At 42.5% G+C, this 22,775-nt stretch overlaps 1 protein-coding gene across 1 annotated transcript in view; it reads right to left on the bottom strand.

Annotated features, from left to right (window-relative positions):
- Window positions 1-22,775, bottom strand: part of EIPR1 (EARP complex and GARP complex interacting protein 1) — an 84,088-nt gene that overhangs the window by 43,717 nt on the left and 17,596 nt on the right. The window contains exons 3-4 of the mRNA XM_009559317.2: window positions 18,804-18,936; window positions 1,898-2,054 (exon numbers count right to left, since the gene is read on the bottom strand). Of these exons, the coding sequence (XP_009557612.1) occupies window positions 1,898-2,054; window positions 18,804-18,936 (290 nt within the window). The remainder of the gene's footprint in view (window positions 1-1,897; window positions 2,055-18,803; window positions 18,937-22,775) is intronic.

The raw sequence follows: 22,775 nt of genomic DNA, 5'->3' as shown, positions 1-22,775 counted from the left end.
TCACATCCAGATATAAAACAGTGGTATGTCTCCTATTCCTCCTTGTGATGAGGCTACTACACAGACTCCTGACATCCAATCATCTTACAGAAACTGGTCATGGAAAATTCAAAGACAAAACCCACCCATCTTAAGGAGTGAAAAGTGAAGATTAAAACCAACAGAAAAATAACATTCCCAAACATATCGGGAAGTAATTATCAAACGCCTTCAATGATAAAAACGGAACAGTTTACATCACTAAAGAATTATAAAGAGGTATTCATATGAAAATAAGTAGCACAGAATTAGAAGATATTACCATGAAGAAATTTGACACGCAAGAAGCTGAGGTTTTAGAAAGAAGTAGTCTAGAAAACCTATTTTTGAGTACACCAATACATCCAATCTTCATACAGTCATAGAATAGCTTAGGTTGGAAGGGACCTTAAAGATCATCCAGTTCCACCCCCCTGCCATGGGCAGGGACACCTCCCACTGGCTCAGGCTGCCCAAGGCCCATCCAACCTGGCCTTGAACACCTCCGGGGATGGGGCAGCCACAGCTTCCCTGGGTGACATGGGCCAGGGCCCACTCTCATGGTGAAGAAATTCTTTCTAATGTCTAATCGAAATCTGCTCCTCTCCACTTTATAGCCATTGCTGTCCTCATATGGGAGGTGCTTGTCCAAGAACCACCCAGTAAGTCGTATGTTCTATTTGCTCTTTTCCTCCAGTTGAAATTTGTCGCCAAGGCTCAAACTAGAAATCAGTGGCTAGAAATAGATGCTCAATACTTATGATAGAATGTACGACATAATTAAAAATCAACTAAATTAACTATCACTTTTAAATCCTACTTTATTTTTTACTAGCTAGCTAATGAATAGAAATTGTTATGCAGCCAGATTTTTGAAAAGGAATTGAGACTGATTTTATGGATTGTTCCCTTTTGCTACAATTTAAAATTACTCCTACTAGAATTTATTAAGTATAATGAGATTATGATGGATACATTACACAGCAGGTGCCTAAATACAGAAACTGAAGAGGGCCTTTTCACTCTCATGTAAGATACAGCAACATCCAACACCAATGTTGCGTTGTCCTTGTGTGGTTTCATAGAATCGTTTGAGTTGGAAGGGAACTCAAAGCCCATCCAGTTCCAACACCCCCCTGCCATGGGCAGGGACATCCCACTGGCTCAGGCTGCCCAAGGCCCATCCAAACTGGCCTGGAACACCTCCAGGGATGGGGCAGCCACAGCTTCCCTGGGCAACCAGGGCCAGGGCCTCCCCACCCTCATGGTGAAGAAATTCCTAATGTCTAGTGTAACATCCCTATGAAGTAGAAGACTTGCAAATATGCAATGAACAAATTTAGCTTCCTTGAAAATAAGAGAAAGGAAAATGAAACAAAACTCTAATACCCTCTGCAGCACTGCAGCTCTCCTTGTCATTTCTTAATCAACAGAGAAGATTAATTAAACAGGCACCAAACAATACAATGAATTCCTAACCTTAAAAAACAATAAATTACTTGCATTTATGCCACATCAGTTGAGTGAAGATCGAAAAACAAATACCAAAGAGCAACGCCAAATTTGTATTCCATAAAAAGACTGAAATGCAAAGTGCTATACCTTCGTGCAACAAAGGTTTTAGATGGGGGCAGGTGGGGAGAAACACATTAAAACCGTACACAGGCTGTTACTCCATATGTGTTTCCGGGACTATAATAAATGCTTTTAATCTATGAAACATCTGGGACTAAAAATCCAATTTGTACCTTTTCTTTTTAAAGGCAGAATAGTTTTAAAGCTTCTAGTATGGCTTCTACCATATAAATCTGCACAAAACTCACAGCACAGGTCTATCCTTTAGGCTTTTTCTAGGAGTATAAAATATGCAGAATCCTACCAGGCCATATTGCCATGGGCTGTGTTGTCAAGGTGACAGAGTAGCTCCAGGGTTTGAGTGTTGCTTGATGAATCATCAGGGGATTCATGACTGCCTGATTCCAATTCCTTCGGCATCCTCCAAACAGCAGCACATGTCACGACTTTACTGTCTGAAGCTAAGCAACAGAGAACAATGTCAAGAGATCACTGTACAGGAGGCATATTTTGTATACAGTGCATCAACATTTACACAAATCTACAAGCAATGCACATCTGCTGTTTAAAATATTGAAAAACATTATACCAAGATGAATTCAAAGAGTGCAAAGTGTAGATACAGGCAGAGACCTCAAGTCAGCAGTCAAGTTGCTGCAAAACTCTTAATTAGTACACATTTATGGCGCCTCCCTGCTTAAACACAAAATTCAGTGCTTGGGAAAACACGTCATTAGGAAGCAAGTTCTCCAAGCTTCACTCTCCATATTGACGTTAATGAAAATGACCCACAAGCTACATTCCTCAATTCCTTGACATTAATGAGTTCGACATCATTTAAACATCCTCCTTTCAAGGGCTACCTTCAGTTGAATATCTAGCATTATGACACATCCTTTACTACCAATAATGGTTTATTGCAAATTTAAGTTTTCCACACCTTCCAAAAGATGACCTGAACTTGCATGCATAAAGTGAAATATTACAACCTACGATGAACAAGCCAACCACAGATTGAAGAAAACATGACGTATGGTCTATGCACACAGGGCGTTGCCCACCACCCCATATAGCAAATTCTGGCAGAGCAGAATGAGAGGAAACCGGAGCAGCACTGCGTATGTTCACATTATTCTAGCTGCTGGTGCAAGATTCGTAGAAGATGAACAGGTCAGCATGATCCACTACAGCAGGAAATAAGGCTCAACAAAGCCAAGTATCAAGTTGTGCCCTTGGGACACAACAATCATGAGCAGCTCCAGGCTTGGGGAAGAGTGTCTCGAAAGCTGCCTGGCAGAGAAGTCTCGAAAGCTGCCTGGCAGAGAAGGACCTGGGGGTGTTGGTTGACAGCAGCTGAACATGAGCCAGCAGTGGCCCAAGTGGCCAAGAAGGCCAATGGCATCTTGGCTTATGTCAGAAACAGTGTGGTCTGTAGGTCCAGGCAGGTGAATCTGCCCCTGGACTCAGCACTGATGAGGCTGCACCTCAAATCCCGGGCTCAGTTTTCGGCCCTCACTGCAAGAAAGACACCAAGGTCCTGGAGCGTGTCCAGAGAAGGGAACAGATCTGGCGAAGGGGCTGGAGAACAAGGGTTATGAGGAGCGGCTGAGGGACCTGGGGTTGTTTAGCCTGGAGAAGGGAAGGCTGAGGGGAGACCTTATCACTGCTTACAACTGCCTGAAAGGAGGTTGTAGTGAAGTTGGTGTTGGTCTGTTCTCCCAAATGACAGGTGATAGGACAAGAGGGAGTGGCCTCAAGCTGCACCAAGACAGGTTCAGATTGGACATCAGGAAAAATTTCTACACCAAAAGGGTTATTGGTCACCGGCAGAGGCTGCCCAGGGAGGTGGTTGATTTTCCAATCCCTGGAGGTGTTTAAAAGATGGGTAGATGAAGTGCTCAGGGATCTCAGCTACGTGCTGAGGTAGACGAAGCGCTCAGGTATGGTTGACCTCAAGGATCTCAAAGGTCTTTTCCAACTGAGTGATTCTATGATTATTCCAGCCGCTGGTGCAGGGCTCATGGAAGATGAGGAGGTCAGTGTGATCCACTACAGCAGGAAAAAAAGTTACCAGTCAGGTAAAAGCAGGGGAACGACCACCTGCTGTAAGATGTGTTAAATGAGAAGTCCAGACAATAAGCAGTGATAAATGACATGTTTTCTGTTCTGAGGTAATTTTGCAACTTTCTTTTTCACAGTTCTGTCTCCCAGTACATTTTAGCTGATTTTAGTGCAGAGTGCCTGATTAGAGCCATGAGCAGAGACAACTGACTTACATCAGTGGAAAAGAAAACAGGAACAATTGTAATGAGAGCATTGTGAAAAGGTAGGATGCTAAATCAGAAAAAGGCCTTAGGCTAAAGTGACATTAAACGGGGGAAGGAAAAGTCTCCAGTATAAAGGTCATCAATTTAGATATTTTATATGCAAAAAAAGGCACCTAAACATAGAATAGGACATAAAACAACTGATACAGTGATATCCATAAATACACCCAAAATGCAAGAAGGCAGACATGTATTAAAGGTAGTGATACAAAACAAAACCACCAGTAGTTAGGTGAAACCAGTAAGAGAAACCGATCATTTCTGTGAGAAGGAAACAGGGGGAGGAGGAAGAGTCATCGAAATCCAAGCAGAGAATTCAGAACACACAAGCACTGAGACTCCATCTGGAGTCCTGTGTCCAGTTCCGGAATCCTCGGTGTAAGAAGGACGTGAAACTGTTGTAACGGGTCCAGAGGAGGCTATGAAAATGATCAGAGGGCTGAAGCACCTGTGCTATGAGACGAGGCTGAGAGAGTTGGGGTTGGTCAGCCTGGAGAAGAAAAGGCTCCAAGGAGACCTTATAGCGACCTTTCAGTACTGAAATGGGCTCCAGGAAAGCTGAGGAGGGGCTTTTCGCAAGGGCCTGGAGTGACAGGACAAGGGGGAATAGCTTTACATTGGAAGAAGGAAGATTTAGATTAGACATTAGGAAGAAATTCTTCAGCATGAGGGTGGTGAGGCCCTGGCCCAGGTTGCCCAGGGAAGCTGTGGCTGCCCCATCCCTGGAGGTGTTCCAGGCCAGGTTGGATGGGCCTTGGGCAGCCTGAGCCAGTGGGAGGTGTCCCTGACCATGGCAGGGGGTTGGAACTGGATGGGCTTTAAGGTCCCTTCCAACCCAAACTATCCTATGATGCTATGATTGTTTCCCCAGGTCCATCAGTACTATGTCCTGAGCAGAAGAGACCGTACTCACAGACCTGCAAGGTTGCCTATGCACATCCAGTTTCTTCACCTTTTCCTGTTGAAATCACTCAACCTTAAAACCAAGCAAACAAGAATTCAAAGAATAAGCAAATAATCCCACATTTTGCACGGCGGAGTTAGGAATTAGCTACCTACGATGCTGGCAGCTCTGAGGGCACAGAAATCAATCACAGGAAACAAAGTTTTGTGAGTTCAGCCAAAGCCTAAGAGAGATAACCACGGCTGGAGCACGAGGTCATCTTTAGATGCCTACTTTACAAGTCAAGCAAGTGCGAAAACTCTCTGCATGCAGAGCACGCAATTTGCAAAGGGTCACAACTTGGTCAAATCGATACCAATTTTCACTGCAGCACTCAAAAGGACTTCTCAATGAGGGCTATTTCCATGACAATTTTCAGCTTTCCACTAACAGCCATTTCACCACAGGAAAAAAAAAAGTAGAAGTTGTAGACAAGTGAAGCATCTTGTTTATCTTCCTCCAAACACCGTTCCCCATGCAGGGCTCCTCCAGCTTAAAGTAATAACCTCTGAGAAAGAAATAAGCCTGGAATAACAAAATTTGCCTGAACAGTAAACGTAACAGGAAGATATTAATGAGAAGATATTAATTATTTCAAAAGAAACATACATGTAACAGTACAGGAGTAACAGGTACTAGGAGTTCCGGAATTACATCCCACCCAACAGGGCAATTACCTGCACTGTTGCTGCTGGAACACAGTGGACATTCTTGAACAACATTCAATCATTTCAGGCAAAGATGCACACAGAAAAACATGGCTATAAGAACACAGACTGCAGACACAACACATTTACCCATCAGAAGTCACTCCCGACCTCACGGAAAATCTCTACTTGTTATGAATCTGTCGATTTTTAAACTAGAAGGGATTGTCTACTCACTTCATGCAACCCTGGATTTTATTTCACAATTCCTACAGTTGAAAACTTAAATAATGAAAGAAGGGAGCTCTGTTGTGTCTCCAGATTTAGAGAGAAGACCCTAAAATAAAGTCATTCAGAACTATTATAAAGATTCCTTCAGAAAATGCCAGATGGCAAAACTACAAAGATTTCAAGCGAACATCAGGTGTTGTTCAAAAAATTGTTTCAAGACTTCTTGAAAGATATTCTCTTTAATAAATAACAGCTTTAAAAAGGACATAAGATACAAACCCAGTAAACATCCTAAGAAATCAATTGATATCTGGATGACTGATGCAATAAATCAGAACAGATACGCACTAGGCACTCTGCTCTGACACTGCAGAGAGTAAGTTTTCTCATTTAGATCTCTATTAGTTTTCATATTATTGAGAACAAAAAGCCATACTTGTTATGCTGGAGCTGCAAGTGATTTTCCAAGTGAAGACAATCCAGTAATTTCATTATTTTCTCACACTGAATCCCTTTACTGAAACTCACCCTCCACAAATACTTTTTTTTGTTAGAAAGCTACAGAAACTATTCTACTTAAAAGCTCAACAGTTTCAGTTTTAATAAATAAAAGTGACAATCTCCCTACCCGAAACTATTCTGGAGAGACTTCCATCAGTCAAATATTATTAAAACAAAGATGAAAGAGAAAAACAAAGAATATATGGAATATAAAAGCCAAATCCTCATCAGAAGTGTGGCTGCTAATCGACACTCTGCAGTTCAGCAAATAAGAGGTCTGCGTACATGCAGAAACCCACCAGCCCCATTTGCCTTCCTCTTTCAGGTGTGGCTTGAAGCACGCCCAGAACTTGATGAGTCAATAAGTGCCATCACTTCTCCACGTTCACCCTCCTTCTCATTTCTTTAGAAGTGAAGTTGGTATCTTTTGAGGAGTAAACCTCACTCCCCGACCCCAACTCTAAAGCATTAAGGATGTGTCATAATATACAAGAAACAGAGTTAAATAAGGGTTTTACATTGGAAGGGGGCAGATTTAGACTAGACGTTAGGAAGAAATTCTTCACAGTGAGGGTGGTGAGGCCCTGGCCCAGGTTGCCCAGGGAAGCTGTGGCTGCCCCATCCCTGGAAGGGTTCCAGGCCAGGTTGGATGGGCCTTGGGCAGCCTGAGCCAGTGGGAGGTGTCCCTGCCATGGCAGAGGGGTGGGACTGGATGGGCTTTAAAGGTCCCCTCCAACACAAACCATTCTGTGATTCTATGAACAGACATACAAAAAAAAAAATACAAAAATGCTACCACTTGCCTGCCCAAACCAGACCTGAGTGGATTTTGATCCCAATTGCTCACATCCACATAAGCGACCGTGACAGTTCACTGCTGTCCAATCATCTGCCTTTCACTTTCTGCCACAACTTGCAGAATAAAACCTACCACGCCACTGGAGTAAGGTCAGAAACACAACTGCAGTCTTGACCCATGAGAAGCTTACAGCAGCCACCCAAAGCAGAGCAGACTCAGCTCTGGGAAGTCCTCCCTAATCATTTCACAGAGCATTTTAACCTTCGGGTTCAATCATTCTTTACGGTCTTTCTTTAGACAAACACCTATAATAAATCACCCTTGGTTTTTATTCCCTCTCCCAAAAGAATAGAGGCAAGTTGCTAATTGCTAGTCTTCTGCTCTCTTTCCGAACGGTTTCAAAATACATTTTGTATCGTGGAATCACAGAATGGTTTGGGTTGGAAGAAACTTCAAAGCCCATCCAGTTCCAACCCCCCTGCCATGGGCAGGAACACCTCCCACTGGATCAGGGGCTCCAAGGTCCATCCAACCTGGCCTTGAACACCTCCAGGGATGGGGCAGCCACAGCTTCCCTGGGCAACCTGGGCCAGGGCCTCACCACTCTCACGGTGAAAACTTTCCTCCTAACGTGTAGTCTAAGTCTTCCCCCCTCCAATTTAAAACCATAAATGTACATTAGTAATCTAGTATTTTCAAATTAACTTCCTATAATCAGTAGCTGTAAGCATCACAGGGTAGCATCTACAGGCACAATGTTTTCATTTTATTTTCTGCTGTCATTCTACTCCGTTCCCCCGTGTTTAACCTTGAAACCCAAATGACAATGCTTCCTACATCACTGCCTGCAGACATCCACGCTGAAGCTGGAGGAGCTGAAATCTCAGTGCCTGACAGGGTTTGCTCTTTGATCAGCTCAGGTGGTGCAAAGCCAGCTGGCTGCAGTTATGCTGTTGCCCAGGGAACAACAACTGAAGTGTAGACTTCCTAAATCTGCACAGGAGGCCCTTCTGCAGCATCTCTCGCTGCGCGAGGCTGAAGTGGTGAAGCTGTTAGAGCTACAGCCCAGCTGGTGCCCATTAATGCTTGCCGTGTGACAGGAACAAGCAGCCAGCATTCAGAATCCTCCTTCTTTCCACTGACAAACAGAGTTATCACTCGCCCTTATTAATCAACGTAAAAATACTTTTTCCTAGCTTAGGAAAGTGAAGAAATAAACTAAATCATTCAACTAGGCATCTTTTTTAAAAGCTAACAACCTTGTAACCTTTCCTCTCAATTCATAAAAGGATAAACCTTATCCATTTATTCACTGTCCTTCACAGGCAAAAGAGGACAGGAAAAACAACACGCCATTCTTTTTCTGGGTTAAGGATTTCAATTTTTCTGTTGAAAATCACAGAATCACCAGGTTGGAAAGGACCCATTGGATCATCGAGTCCAACCATTCCTAACACTCCCTAAACCATGTCCCTCAGCACTTCATCCACCCATTCCTTAAACACCTCCAGGGAAGGTGACTCGACCCCCTCCCTGGGCAGCTGTTCCAGTGCCCAATGACTCTTACTGTGAAGAATTTTTTTCTGACATCCAACCTGAACCTCCCCTGACGGAGCTTCAGGCCATTCCCCCTTGTCCTGTCCTCGGTCACTTGGGAGAAGAGCCCAGCTCCGTCCTCTCCACAACCTCCTTTCAGGTAGTTGTAGAGAGTAATAAGGTCTCCCCGCAGCCTCCTCTTCTCCAGGCTAAACACCCCAGCTCTCTCAGCCGCTCCTCGTCAGACTTGTTCTCCAGCCCCTTCACCAGCTTCGTTGCTCTTCTCTGGACACTCTCCAGAGCCTCAACATCCTTCTTGTGGTGAGGGGTCCAGAACTGAACACAGTATTCGAGGTGCGGTCTCACCAGTGCTGAGTACAGAGGGAGAATCACCTCCCTGGACCTGCTGGTGACCCCATTTCTGATCCAAGCCAAGATGCCGTTGGCCTTCTTGGCCACCTGGGCACACTGCTGCCTCATGTTCAGTCGGCTGTCAACCAGCACCCCCAGGTCCTTCTCCTCCGTGCAGCTCTCCAGCCACTCTTCCCCCAGTCTGTAGCACTGCACAGGGTTGTTGTTCCCCAAGTGCAGGACCCGGCATTTGGCCTTGTTGAACCTCATGCCATTGGCCTCAGCCCAGCGGTCCAGCCTGTTCAGATCCCTTTGCAGAGCCTCCCTACCCTCCAGCAGATCCACACTTCCACCCAGCTTAGTGTCATCTGCAACACGTAGCCTTTAATTTTACATTTCTCTGAACTACACAAGACTCATTAAATATAAAAATCGAGAGTTGTAGGTAGTTAAATTTCTTTCCATCACTTCAACACTTTTTAGCTACCAAAAGACAGCCTTTGACTTCTGAAAAATACACACACGCTAACAGGGTAGAAACTCAGCGCAGTAGCTCACACTGTATCCTGACAGAAGTATTTTTGCAAGTAGAGCCAAAAGTAGAAAAAAAATCGCTATCAAATCAGTAAGATACAACAAAAGAGATGTTTGTACACAGGAGATCTTCCATACTTGACTGTTGACTTGAGTGTTGTCTGCAGTGTTGGGTGCTGCAGTATAAAAAGGATCTCAAGCCACTGGAGAGTGTCCAGAAGAGGCCAAGTTGGTGACTGGTCTACAGGGGAAGTCGTATGAGGAGCGGCTAAAGCCGCTCGGTCTGTTCAGCCTGGAGAAGAGTGAGGGGGGGACCTCATAGCAGTTCACTGCTTCCTCATGAGGGGAGGAGGAGAAATTCTTCACAATGAGGGTGGTGAGGCCCTGGCCCAGGTTGCCCAGGGAAGCTGTGGCTGCCCCATCCCTGGAGGTGTTCCAGGCCAGGTTGGATGGGCCTTGGGCAGCTGATCCAGTGGGAGGTGTCCCTGCCCATGGCAGGGGCAGTGGAACTGGGTGGGCTTTAAGGTCCCTTCCAACCCAAACCATTCAATGAATCTATAAGCTCTTCTCTGGTGACCAACGACAGGACCGGAGGGAATGGCAGGAAGATGTGTCAGGAGAGGGTTAGGTTGGACATTAGGAAAACGTTCTTCCCCCAGAGGGTGGTGGAGCACTGGAACAGCTCCCAGGGAAGCAGTCACGGCGCCAAGCCTGACAATACTCCAGAATCATCTGGACGATGCACTCAGACACATGGTGTAAATTCTGGGGTTGTCCTAGGCAGGGAGAGGAGCTGGACTTGATGACCCTTGTGGGCCCCTTCCAACTCGGGTCATTCTATGACTCATTACTCCAACATGTGGAAAGCACTGCATAAGCAGCAGCTTTGTCAGCACGGCGGTCACAGGTAACCCTACGTTCCCATTTTGCACAACAAAACAGATAGAGCTTAAGCCTGCAGACAGGCTCTGATGTGTGCAGATGTCTAAGCAGATTTAAAAGCCTCAGACACCGAACAATAACACAGAAAGAACAATCTAAGACTGTGGGGAGTGGAGTATGAAGCAGAGGTGGCTAAACCCGTTATGTCATATGGAAACTGGAGACAAACCGCAGAGAGCAGACAGTTAGCAGGCTGAAAAATTGGAAAAGGCAGAAATTGCACTTTTCTTTTTATAGTCTGATGTTTCTTACACTATCCACAGGCAATTCGAGACAGAGCTCCTGCACATACGTTTCAGGGGGGACAAGCTCAGCAGATACAGATGTATTTGAGGGAGCTCAAAACTTATTGACTGCATTTCTGGAACTGCGCCGTATGGGGACAGCCCGAGTGAAGAATGGCAGCCACAGCGTTATTGATAGGGTGAACTCTGCTCTTCAGGCAGAATTTGGCTGCAATACTGTAAAAGCTGCTCAGCAGCACAAACAGGCGTGCTTGCTTTCTGACACTTCATGCAACTAGATCTCATAAGTCACAACAATGACTCATGGCTTATTTGATACCTCAGATATATAGAATCGTAGAGTGGGGTTGGGTTGGAAGGGACCTTAAAGCCCATTCGGTTCTATCCCCCTGCCATGGGCAGGGACACCTCCCACTGGACCAGGCTGCCCAAGCCCCATTCTTAAACACCTCCAGAGATGGGGCAGCCACAATTTCCCTGGACAACCTGGGCCAGGGCCTCACCACCCTCAGTGTGTAGAATTTCTTCCTAATATCTAGTCTAAATCTTCCCCTCTCCAACGTAAAGCCATTCCCCCTTGTCCCATCCCTACACTCCCTGATAAAAGATCCCTCCCCAGATTTCTTGTAGGCCCTTTCAGTACTGGAAACTGCTCTAATCTCTCCTCAGAGCCTTCTCTTCTCCAGGCTGAACAACCCCAACTCTCTCACCCTGTCCTCGAACACGAGGTGCTCCAGCCCTCAGACCATCCTTGTAGCCTTCTCTGGACCCGTTCCAACAACTCCAATTCCTTCTTGTGCTGCAGATTCCAGAACTGGTCACAATAATTTTTATGAACACAAGAAGCATAAGTTACTCATGACACATTTTTTAATTGGATTCCACCTACCTGACACCTCAAGATATCAAAACCCAGTACATCTAGAATGTCTAGAGAAAGAAAAGCAATAAATATTGCCCTATTCTTGTTAGCAGCTTTCTCAACTTGGGGCACGCAAACAAAACATTGTTGTTAGTTGGCTACCAAGTACTGTTCAGTTCTCATTTGCTTACAGCTCAGAAGCTCATAGCTCTCCTATGAGAGCACGTCTCTCACGTGTCACCATACGTTTTTAACTGCACTAGAGAGGAGAAACACATAGCTCTCCCCTAAAAAAGTGTATAGCCTGAAAAGAAAAACCATGTAAACAACCAAACAAAACCAGCCCTGCAACAGATGTAGTGGATTTTTAAGCCCTAAGCCATCCCACAGTCAAATCTTCAGAGATAGGATGTAATTTCTGAGCTCATACTGACCAAATATGCCTTACGTTTACTCCAACCACACAATCTTATTGTGACGTATAATTGCACTGGGAACAAAGAGGCATGGATGAACACAGCTTCATAAATAACCTGGTCTGATATCACTGCTGATTCTTGTTCAGGTAGGAGGTCGAATGCTAGTTCAGCATTCCTTACAAACCGAATTATCCTATGAGCCTTAAACAGCGCAGAAGTGCTTGCTCTACCAGATGGCATGTGCACCCCCAATGGACACGGCAGAACTAGCCTGAGCTGAAAAATAGTTGTCACAAAACAAGAAAAGGCACATAAATATTTACCTCAAATTCTCATCGTTCCCGTAGCAATCAGTCACTCCAGCAGCAACAGCAATGGCTCTGCATTTTGATACCATAGAATAGTTTGGTCTGGAAGGGACCTTAAAGGTTCCAACCCCTCTGCGATGGGCAGGGACACCTCCCAGGCTGCTCAAGGGCTCATCCAACCTGACCTTGAACACTTCCAGGGATGGGGCTATATCTAATAGTCAGAAACGTCAATGCTTGTTTGCTATCACAGGGAGTCAACAGAACCACAGTTTCATTTTAAAAAATATTTACACAAGTTAAGAGAATTAAGGCTGCAAACTCTCACCTACAAATTAAGTAAAGCCCTCAAGTTATAGTAGTCTTCAAAATCTTTTAGCACACTTCCACATAAGCACTGTAGAGAATGGAATATACTACAGATCTTGCATTATCAGGTGACTGTATCAAACCAAAGAATCACAGAATATTTGGAGTTGAAAGGGACCTTGACGATTACTCATTTCCAATCCCTGCCATGAGTAGGGACACCTCCCACTGGCTCAGGCTGCCCAAGGCCCATCCAACCTGGCCTGGAACCCCTCCAGGGATGGGGCAGCCACAGCTTCCCTGGGCAACCTGGGCCAGGGACTCACCACCCTCAGTGTGAAGAAATTCTTCCATATGGTAAGCCTGAGGATTGACAAACCCTGTGTTTGCTACTTAAAACATATAATTGGCTAAATATTTAGGACATGGTTGGGACTTGAGCTGTGGTATGGCTATAAACCAGCAGAAGAAGAAAAATCTCTTTAGCATCCTCTTCAGAGCCTATCAAGCAAGCGACTCTCTTTCAGCTTCTCCAGCTTTCTTGGAAAGACTGGATACAGGGAAACTAAACCAGGCTATCTTCTCAAAACTGAAAGAGGGTCACAGGAAATGGAATTAAAAAAATGAAGTCGCAAAATGTCATAACGTTTACTGGAAGGAATTTACACAGTATATTTGGTTTCACCTGCATGATTCAGAAAGAACTCTGAAGTCTAACACAAATGAGAGGACAGCAAGATGCTGAATTTCACTTCTTTAACAAGGTAGCTGGACAAGAGTGTCTAAGCACACACTATAAGACCTTGCGTATTTGCAAAATGTTAGTTACTGCAACAACTGCATTGACCGCAGGTGGAGAAAGAACATATTTTCTTTCAGTTTACGCTAGTTCAGTTCAATATTTGAAAATTCCAAGTTGAAAAGCTATTTGAAATTGGAGAGGGAAAACCATTTTTCTTGTTCTAGTCCAAAAAATCCAAAACTAGGAGGAGGAGAATGAAACCTTCTAATGCTGAAGGGTAGAACAGCCTGCTAATTCAGATTATCTCCCAACGAGAGTTCTAATTCAGAAGTGTTTTATCCACTCTCTGCAATTCAGAAGCTTTCTTTTCAACAACATGACCATCCTGTAACGCTTCCATTTCATTTTCTCCTCCCTCTTCTTTTTGACATTAGTTCTATTTTGCTTCATAGCACAAACATTACAATTATCCTGATATCGGTTGTCAAATAATGATTAAATCCTCAATCAAGGGATAACAAGCATCTGTGCTTCAAGTTAATTATATATGCTCCCTCTGTTCTTAAACTTTTTCCTATGTATCTGCTCCTACATAGGCTGAGATGCTACTGAGCCCAACTGCTACAGCAATCTCACATATGAATAAGAAAATGGCACAGACTACAATAATACAGATATTTTACTTGTCCTTTGGACTGAATCTAACACATGTCGGCGCACAGAGGCCTTCAAACTTGAACAGCAACTACTAGGGAAGAATTTCTCAAGCCATTCACCAATTCTGTAGTCATTTTCCATAGAATCATAGAATGGTTTGGGTTGGAAGGGACCTTAAAGCCCATCCAGTTCCAACCCCTGCCATGGGCAGGGACACCTCCCACAGGATCAGGCTGCCCAAGGCCCATCCAACCTGGCCTGGAACACCTCCAGGGATGGGGCAGCCGTCATAAATCAGATCAGTTTTGAGTGTATCGATAGACTAATTGAAGAGTATTCAGAAAGGAACACTACAAATTACGTGTATCAGCTAGAATTCCTAGAAAAACACCAGGTACAAGCTACAAAACACCAAGAGAACACCAAGCACATTTATTTCTTCCTTCAAACTACACAAATAAACTTCCTCCTGTACATTCTGCCAGCACTGAGAAGAGCTCTTGGGAATATTTAGAGATTCATTCAGCTTCCCTTCCCATTTGAACGGCTGCAGCCTCTCACAGGGCTACACCAATGGTTTCCCTAAGTGGGGCGTTTTCTTCACAATAAAATAAAGAAATCAGTGAAGTCAGTATGGAGGACAGCAGGTGACACTAAGCAGTTGAAAGCATCACCAGCAGCATTATTTTCCATACCCTTAGTGACGAATTTTCTCTGTGGGAGTTTTATCCATACACAAGTTTACTGTGTGATAAGTGCAAAGCACCAGCCAGCCATAATTCATAGCAGATTTAATGTTTTCAAGTTAACGGATTTTAAATGCAAATTTTATTTTCTTTTTAATCCAAATTAAACAGTAGTTTTGTGTTTGCATGTCTCTGCGATCTGGATCTACAAACCCAAGTTATTTATTGAGTCTTCATAACCACTGCACAGTGGCACCTATCTTGTTTGCAGAAAGAAAATAGAAAATCACGATGTGTGTTTGCAGACGTGCCTTCGTACATGTGTTAAAGTCGCAGCTAACAGCCTTCTCCATTCGCACCTTCTTTTGCCCTCTGGTGGCTTCATATGTCCCTACACATAATGGAAATGCAGCATCTATTTTTGTTGAAAACCACATTTGCACTGGGAGAATATATCCATTTCCACCTCTGTTTCGATGGATTGAATAAGAAAATGAACTGTTAAGAGCTGCAGGGGCAAGCACAAACACTGAATGCAGCAACACAGGAGATTACTTTTTCAAGTATTTAATTTCAAAATGGTCTGGGCAAGTTTTTTTTAACCAACTTTAAGAGTGCTGTTTTCCGTAGTCACTGACTTTACACATTGAATCTTTTTTTGTTGCAGTGGTAAGACCCAACTTCAAAGAAAATCTCAATATCGCTACGCTTGATTGAGATTTTGCTTTTCAATTCGATTTTTCCTCTTCCTAGAGAGGGAAATTAATCTAGCTTTATCCCATGGATTTAAAACAAGGACATAACTGAAATGCTAAAGTTAAAACCAGAAGAAACATTCCACTGCGAGCTCCCCAAACACTGTTATTAGTGTCACAGAGTCAACTCCCAGTCTCATAGGAATTAACACTTTCAGGTAATTCCACACTATGCCAAAGGCAAGAACTGAGGGACTCCAGAAAACTTGGTGGTCAAGAAAGCAACAGCTAAAGCTTTTCTAGATGCAAAATTTAGTTAATTCATGTAGAGAAGAATAATTTAGCCATCCCAACACAGTGCTGTATTCATAGCTGGCAATTACAACTCGGAAAAAAGCTCTTTATATGAAGACTGACAGTTCTTTTAATACGCAGCACGAGCTACAGAAGCCAGCCAAACTTTAAGCATCCTTACAAAGGGCAGTGAGAATAAAATAGAAAGGATTGCTTCACAGCCCCATAAAAACTTTATATGCCTGTATCTTGAATGCAGAGAGCAATTCTAGTGTCTGCATCTAAAGAGGGAACAGCAGAGTTGGAGAAGGGCAACACAAATGAAGGTGATAGAACAACTGTCTTATGAGGTACCATTTAGTTTGGAAGGAAAATACCTTAGTAAGAACACGACCCACATTTACAGCAATGGAAAAGCATTGGCAAGGTGAAAGAATTGCTATTTAAAAAAAAAAAGAGTGGGGAGTTTGGCCAGTGAGTAGACTCAAAATTGACATTACAGACATTTGTGGCAGAAGGCAGTCTTAGTTGGTTCAAAAAGGGATTAGAGACCTGTCTATAAACCTGTCTACACTGTTCTATGCAGGATGTCTTGTTGCTGCTGCATAAGTTCAGATGGCACCCGCATGGATGAACCAGTCATTCTTCTCATTAGCCGGCTGGCACCGTTCCCCTCGGAAGGAAAAAGGAAAGGCGAGCTGTCACAGAAACGGTAATGTGAAGGTAAAATGCTTTGCTGCATCTCACCCATCCACTCTGTATCAAAATGGTTCACACGAACAAACAAGAGATCGTTCTGTCATTCTTCCCCTCCATCTCTGTAGGTTTTCCACTAGAACTAGCAGTTACATCCAAGAAAATGTTTAATTCTATATAGGCAAACATCATCCTGATAATTACTCAGGATAACTAGGTTCCCTATCCTCCTGATCTGTTTTGGAGACAGAGGAACAATATCTCAGCAGCTTTTCCTCTGTTCCCCTTCACAACCAAAGGAGAAATGGATGGGAAGTTGTACCAGACTTTGTGATAACCAATTCTTAAACAAGCCGTATTTCGATACGAAAAGGCACAGACGGCGAATGAAACACCCACAGCTTAATTTACAGCACCGAAGACGTTCTGACATTTCACAACAGTTCAAGTAATCTTATTGGTAAATTTAGGTCAACTACAAACGATTCCATTATTATGGAGGAGCATGAGATGGAGAACCCAGCCTGCGCGTTGCTAACTGCAAAGTGTTACGGAAAACGGTACCTCCAAGTTTCAGTCGTTGAAGCTAAGTAGCTGCTCAATTGAAAGTCTGAAAACAGACTGACCAATAGCCCTTCCTTCATCCTGAGATGCCAGTTTCATGGGTCACCGGGACAAGAAAATATGATTTCAACAGGATAAATACTGGAAGGAGATGAGCAAAACAGGACTCCGTAGAATCATAGAATGGCTAGGTTGGAAAAGACCTTTGAGATCATCAAGTCCAACCATACCTGTCCACTACTAAATCATATCTCAGGGCATTTCATCTACTGTCCTTTAAACCCCTCCAGGGATGGGGGCTCCACCACCTCCTTGGGCAGCCTCACCAGTGCCCGAGAAACTTTCGGTGAAGAAATTTTTCCTGATGTCCAACCTGAACCTGCCCTGGTGCAGCTTGAGGCTGCTCCCTCTCGTCCTATCGCCTGTCACTTGGGAGAAGGGGACACCTCCAGGGATGGGGTTAATCTGTAGCATACTGAACGTTAACAATTTAATTTAATTTAATTTAATTTCTAAAGCTAGAAAACTACCAAATGCTTTTTGCCCTTTAATTCTTACCTACTTGAAAGCTGTCAATAACAACCTTATCCTGTTACAAGAAAAAAAACAACTCATCCCCTGTTTTAATTCAGTTGACTTGACACAGAATAGGGGAAAAATGATGCATTAGTACATCACAAAACCGACTAACAGTGCATAAAATCATCTAGACACCCCAAGCATTAATTTCACAAAGCCTTCTTTCCCTATTTAAAATATTCCTATTTTAATCCTCCCTTTCCCTCTTCTACCTAGCATTCCTATTTCTTATAGTGCTCACATTACCAAATAGCTGCCAAACACATTTGAAATAGAAGTTACTTCTCAATGTGACAACTACCCAAAACAGGTAGCTCATGTCATATTTTTATTTATTTGAAACAGAAGCCCTGAAGGATCTAATTATGCTTGGAAAAAGATAGGAAAGCCACGAGGTTCACAGGTTGCTATGCTGTTATCTCCCCCTCCAGCCCATGAAGTTGAAAAACCCAGAGAAATCATATTTATTAAAATAGAGTTGCAAAACTAATCTCACAAAACATTGCCTGTGACTAAATCGGTTTTCATATTTTATCAAAAAACATTTATTCTTCTATCATGCCTTTGACTACATCTGGATGACCATTTGAGTATGAGATCTGTACTTTGTAACTATGCTAAATTAGTTAGCGTAACTATGCTAAGTTACGCTAACTAACTATGCTAAGTGTCAGAAATCAAAAGAAAACTCATTGACAAACATTGGTTTGTCTCTCCCAATACAAACCGAAGTCCACAGATGTACGAAGCCTGGAACTCACTACCTTATTCTTGATTCCTGGATTGTATTTGCTTGAAAGAATGGACTACTATTTACTAGAATAAACAATATTTAGTCCAATTGACAGCACACCTCGTGTTCGGTTACACAAGGAGCATTCTTAATAGTTTTGGATGTGATATTTAGAATAGAACTTGTAGTTCTTCACGGGTGTATCTGCATTAAACATGACAAATAACATTGTACACCAACTTCACCTGAAAAGTCACACAGAGCTTGGCATGATGAAGAACATTCGCTTCCACTTTTAAAAGCAAACACATAAAACAAAAGGAATGAAGGCTAAAATAACAGGAATAGGTTTTTTTTCACTATGCTTTACATCTTTCAGGCCAGCAATCCTTTTTTTTGCTGCTTTCCTTGACATGAATGCAAAAGTAGACTTCTAACCAAGATGACCCAAGGCCATGAGACAATGAGGGATGGGTAACGGTATAGCTTTTTTTTTCCAAAACGCCTGTGTCGATAGCTCTGTGTAAACTCTGAATCAGAGTTCTGTTCCATCTTTGCACATTCAAAAATACCAAAGCACTTAAGTTTAAAATGGTTAGAAAGGACTTACTTTTATTGTAGCACGTTGCTAGTACACCTTTATCTGCAGGACTGGTACTAATGTGCCAGATTTCGCCCACTTGATGGAGGAGAACATTTTTGTTTATGATGTTATTTTCATCATCAAAATCTATGATGTGAATCTGCAAATACAATAAAAGAGAACGCTAGGGTTGAAAATGTTTTCCTATGGGCCTTAGTCATACACAATGACACTATGACTGTACAGAACAATTTAATGAGACTTATATCTACTTCAATTAATTGTACACTAACAATTTAGTTGCACATTAATTTCATGCAGGATATACATTTGTAGAAAAGCACAAGCAATTCCCCTGTTTTGAGGAAATACTATGTTTACTCTTCTCGATTTTGCACCTTAAAGCTTGAAGGCGATTTTTCATTTTATAGCTAATTGTAAATAAGACACTCGTATTGCAATTCAACACTTCTAATAACAATAAACAGAAATAATAACATTACAATCCTTAGTCCAAGTGCTTGCACTAATTCTGCATCCAAGTCATAGAAAACAACCATCCTATGAAGAAAGCAGAGGAGGGAGGGAGGGAAAGGACTCATTTGAAACAAATACTGTAAACTCAGTAAGAAACTTCTTGAGTTCATTTCAGCAATCACATATCTGTGTAGGTATAAATATATACAAAGATATAATACCTTTCATGTTACATGGAAAAATAAAACGTTGAGCTGAAAGAGGAAGAAAAACATATACACATTTATACATTAAGATTTTTAAAAGATATACAGGTAGATTTGCTTTTTGCAATTTTGATTTTTTTTTTTGTTGCAGTATGGGTTTTTGTTTGTTGTGAGGGTTTGTTTGTGTTTAGTTTTTAATTAAGACTATGTTACTCTCATTTTTCCTCCTTATTTTTATTGTTTTTTACAGTTGCCTCAGAAATAGGAGAAACTGAGACAGCTCCTAGCCTGGCACAACATACACAAGTAGCTCGATATCATTCCACTAAGCTCAGCAGTGAACAAAAATTCCAGAAGACCCACAATTGCTAGAGAACTGCATCCTCATCAAAAATCAATTCACAAAATTGGGTGAGCAATTAAGAGGGGAAAAAAAAAAAAAACAAAACCACTGAGGCACCCCATCATAATGACTTAATTAAGTCTATTTAATTACTGAATCACTGCAAAAAAAAAACTTACCTACACAGTATCACAAAAAAAGTTTCGTTAACTATCAAAGCTGCTAAACAGGTCTCAGCTTAGACAAAGGCAAGGGCTGAATTTAGACATTTCCTTTTTCTTTCTCTTCCAAACAGAGTCATCAGCAACTCCTTCTTCAAATATAAAGCTGGACCCTGATCACCTGTATTGTTCCTCCACTCCGACACCTCTGCAGCCAATGAACAACTTTTCTTTTCAGACTTGTTACCCTGAACCTAGAAATCTACTCGGGAATTGGGATCCTACCCATCTACCTCACCAACCACACTTCTATATTCCTGTCCAACTAAAAGAGTGACCACCCTGCCCTTCAAAACCCTCCAAAATAACATCACCTTTTGCTTCACTTCATTTGGGGTTTCCGTACATCCTCTTCTCTGATCTATTCCTTGTATCTTGATTCAAAAGCTTCTGTCTACAGTAAGCTCACGCTCATTTTATCATTAAAGATTACCACTGGTGAGGCTGGACCTTGAATTTTGTGTTCAGTTCTGGGCCCCTCACCACAAGAAGGATGTTGAGGTTCTGGAGCGTGTCCAGAGAAGAGCAATGAAGCTGGTGAGAGGCTGGAGAACAAGTCTTACGAGGAGCGGCTGAGAGAGCTGGGGTTGTTTAGCCTGGAGAAGAGGAGGCTGAGGGGAGACCTTATTGCTCTCTACAACTGCCTGAAAGGAGTTGGTCCTGGACGTTGGTCTCTTCTCCCAAGGGACAGGTGATAGGACAAGGGGTGACGACCTCAAGCTGTGCCAGGGCAGGTTCAGATTGGACATCAGGAAATACTTCTTCACCAAAAGGGTTATTGGGCAGAGGCTGCCCAGGGAGGTGGTGGAGTCCCCGTCTCTGAAGGTGTTTAAGGCCGGTAGACAAGGTGCTTATGGATATGGTTCAGTGGCAGATTAGTAAGGTTGGACTCAATGATCTCAGAGGTCTTTTCTAACCTGGTCATTTTACGATTCTACTTCACCCCTTGTTTTTTTTGGTGTGTTTTTTTAAAAAGAAGTTGAAAGAGACTATTCAGCCTCCTGTGCTGCTCTTAGCAGACACATTTTGATGTTGTGAATAAACTTACAACTCAAACTGTTGACAAGTCAAACAAACTTTACAAGCAAAGAACTGGAAGGTAAAGAACAGCAACACACTGACAACTCCAAAGTAAAATATTTTCAGACTTGTGGCAAGAAGGGTAACTCTTGCTACTTTTACACAGCAAAATACTGATAATTAGCTTTAGCGTATCAGAGATGGAGATCTCCCAAATTAACTCAATCAGGTATTTAACACAAACAGTATGAAATATGTGAAGATATGTCACAATCTAAAAATTAAGAGTTATTTTAGTTTCCCTCGTAAGGCACCATCAGATCTGCTAAATTTGCTCCTTTTCATCTACTACCTCAATAAAGGAAAAGTAGAGGAAGGCAATCTTCTACTGGAGTAGAAGCTTCCTTTGGCAGCTCAACCCAAGTCCCTGAAGGTGAACCACAAATCTAAATCCGATTTACTGTAGTCACATACATTTTGTGCCCACGCTAACAAGGTTAAGAGGGCACTCAGCACTCCAGCTAAGGGAGTGCTCTTTAGCTCATTGGAAGCCCTTCGAAGGCACAGTGAACTAATTTCTTCTCTGCAGTTATGTTTCTGCTTCACCTGACATCTCAGATATCTGGAACACACAGTTAACCAATATAAGGTCCAAACTGAGACTTTTAGTAAATGTGAAATATAATTCTTATGCAAGGGTATTGTTTACAGCCTTCTGAGTTGAAAAATGACATCTTTCATAACTACACCAAAGTGTACCAGAAAAAGCTGATCAGCCTGACAAAGAACTGCAAAAGTTCCTCTGACATATTTCTGCTAAGGATCTTCTAGAGCATGTCAATTTGAATACACGATAACTTGTATTTACCATATGGAATAGTGAGTTAGATATTAAGGACAGAAGAATTTTCATAGAAAATATGCTAGTACCAAATATTGTACCAGTGAGATGCCATGAATACAAACATTTGCAGAAAGAAATATTCACCTATAACAAGTGTCTGACTCACTTCAGTTCTGTAGGATGTTACCCTTCAGTTCTTGAATCATGGTCTTTCTAACCTTTCCTGATGTTCCACCATGGATTAGATGCAGCGCATGGACATCATTGATGAGGATACAGAAAACTGTTAGTGTAAGTAAGCCAAGTCCACACAGGAGGTTTTCAACATGACTGTTGTGCAATGGTTAACGATACGAGTGATCGTAACTCTTGTGGAACACACCTCTTAGTTACTGGTCATAAAAGCAGCCGCTTCTAAACAAATGGGTTACTAATCCCCTCTAATTACACTTGGAAAAAATGCCACTGAATGCAAGTCTAAGTTTTGAGGAAAAAGTAGCAAAATTTGAATGAGAACAAACAACTACTTAGTACTCCTCAAAATCTGGAGAAATTACCAATTCCTAAGAAAATGACTAAGCAAGGGAGGCTAAAACTAACCAACTTCAACACAAAATACGTCTTTGTTTTCAGTTATGCAATTTCCATAATTGATTTTCTCTCACCAGGCACTCATGCGCGGCAGAGACTGGAGAACTGTTTTAGTTCAGCCAGCGCCTTGCTTTGTTCACAGAACGCCATGTATTAAGGTAAGCCATGAATACTGTATTTTAGGTTGGAAAACACAAGACTGAAAATAACTTGGAGAGTTCAGAGAACGAGATAAGAATAAGTGACATATATTTTCTCTATATGTTTCCAAAGCACAGAAAACAAACTACAAAGTTT

The sequence above is a fragment of the Cuculus canorus genome, chromosome 3 (assembly GCF_017976375.1).
Source record: "Cuculus canorus isolate bCucCan1 chromosome 3, bCucCan1.pri, whole genome shotgun sequence".
NCBI classification, from domain to species: Eukaryota; Metazoa; Chordata; class Aves; order Cuculiformes; family Cuculidae; genus Cuculus; species Cuculus canorus.
This window is presented reverse-complemented; position numbering and strand designations above follow the sequence as displayed.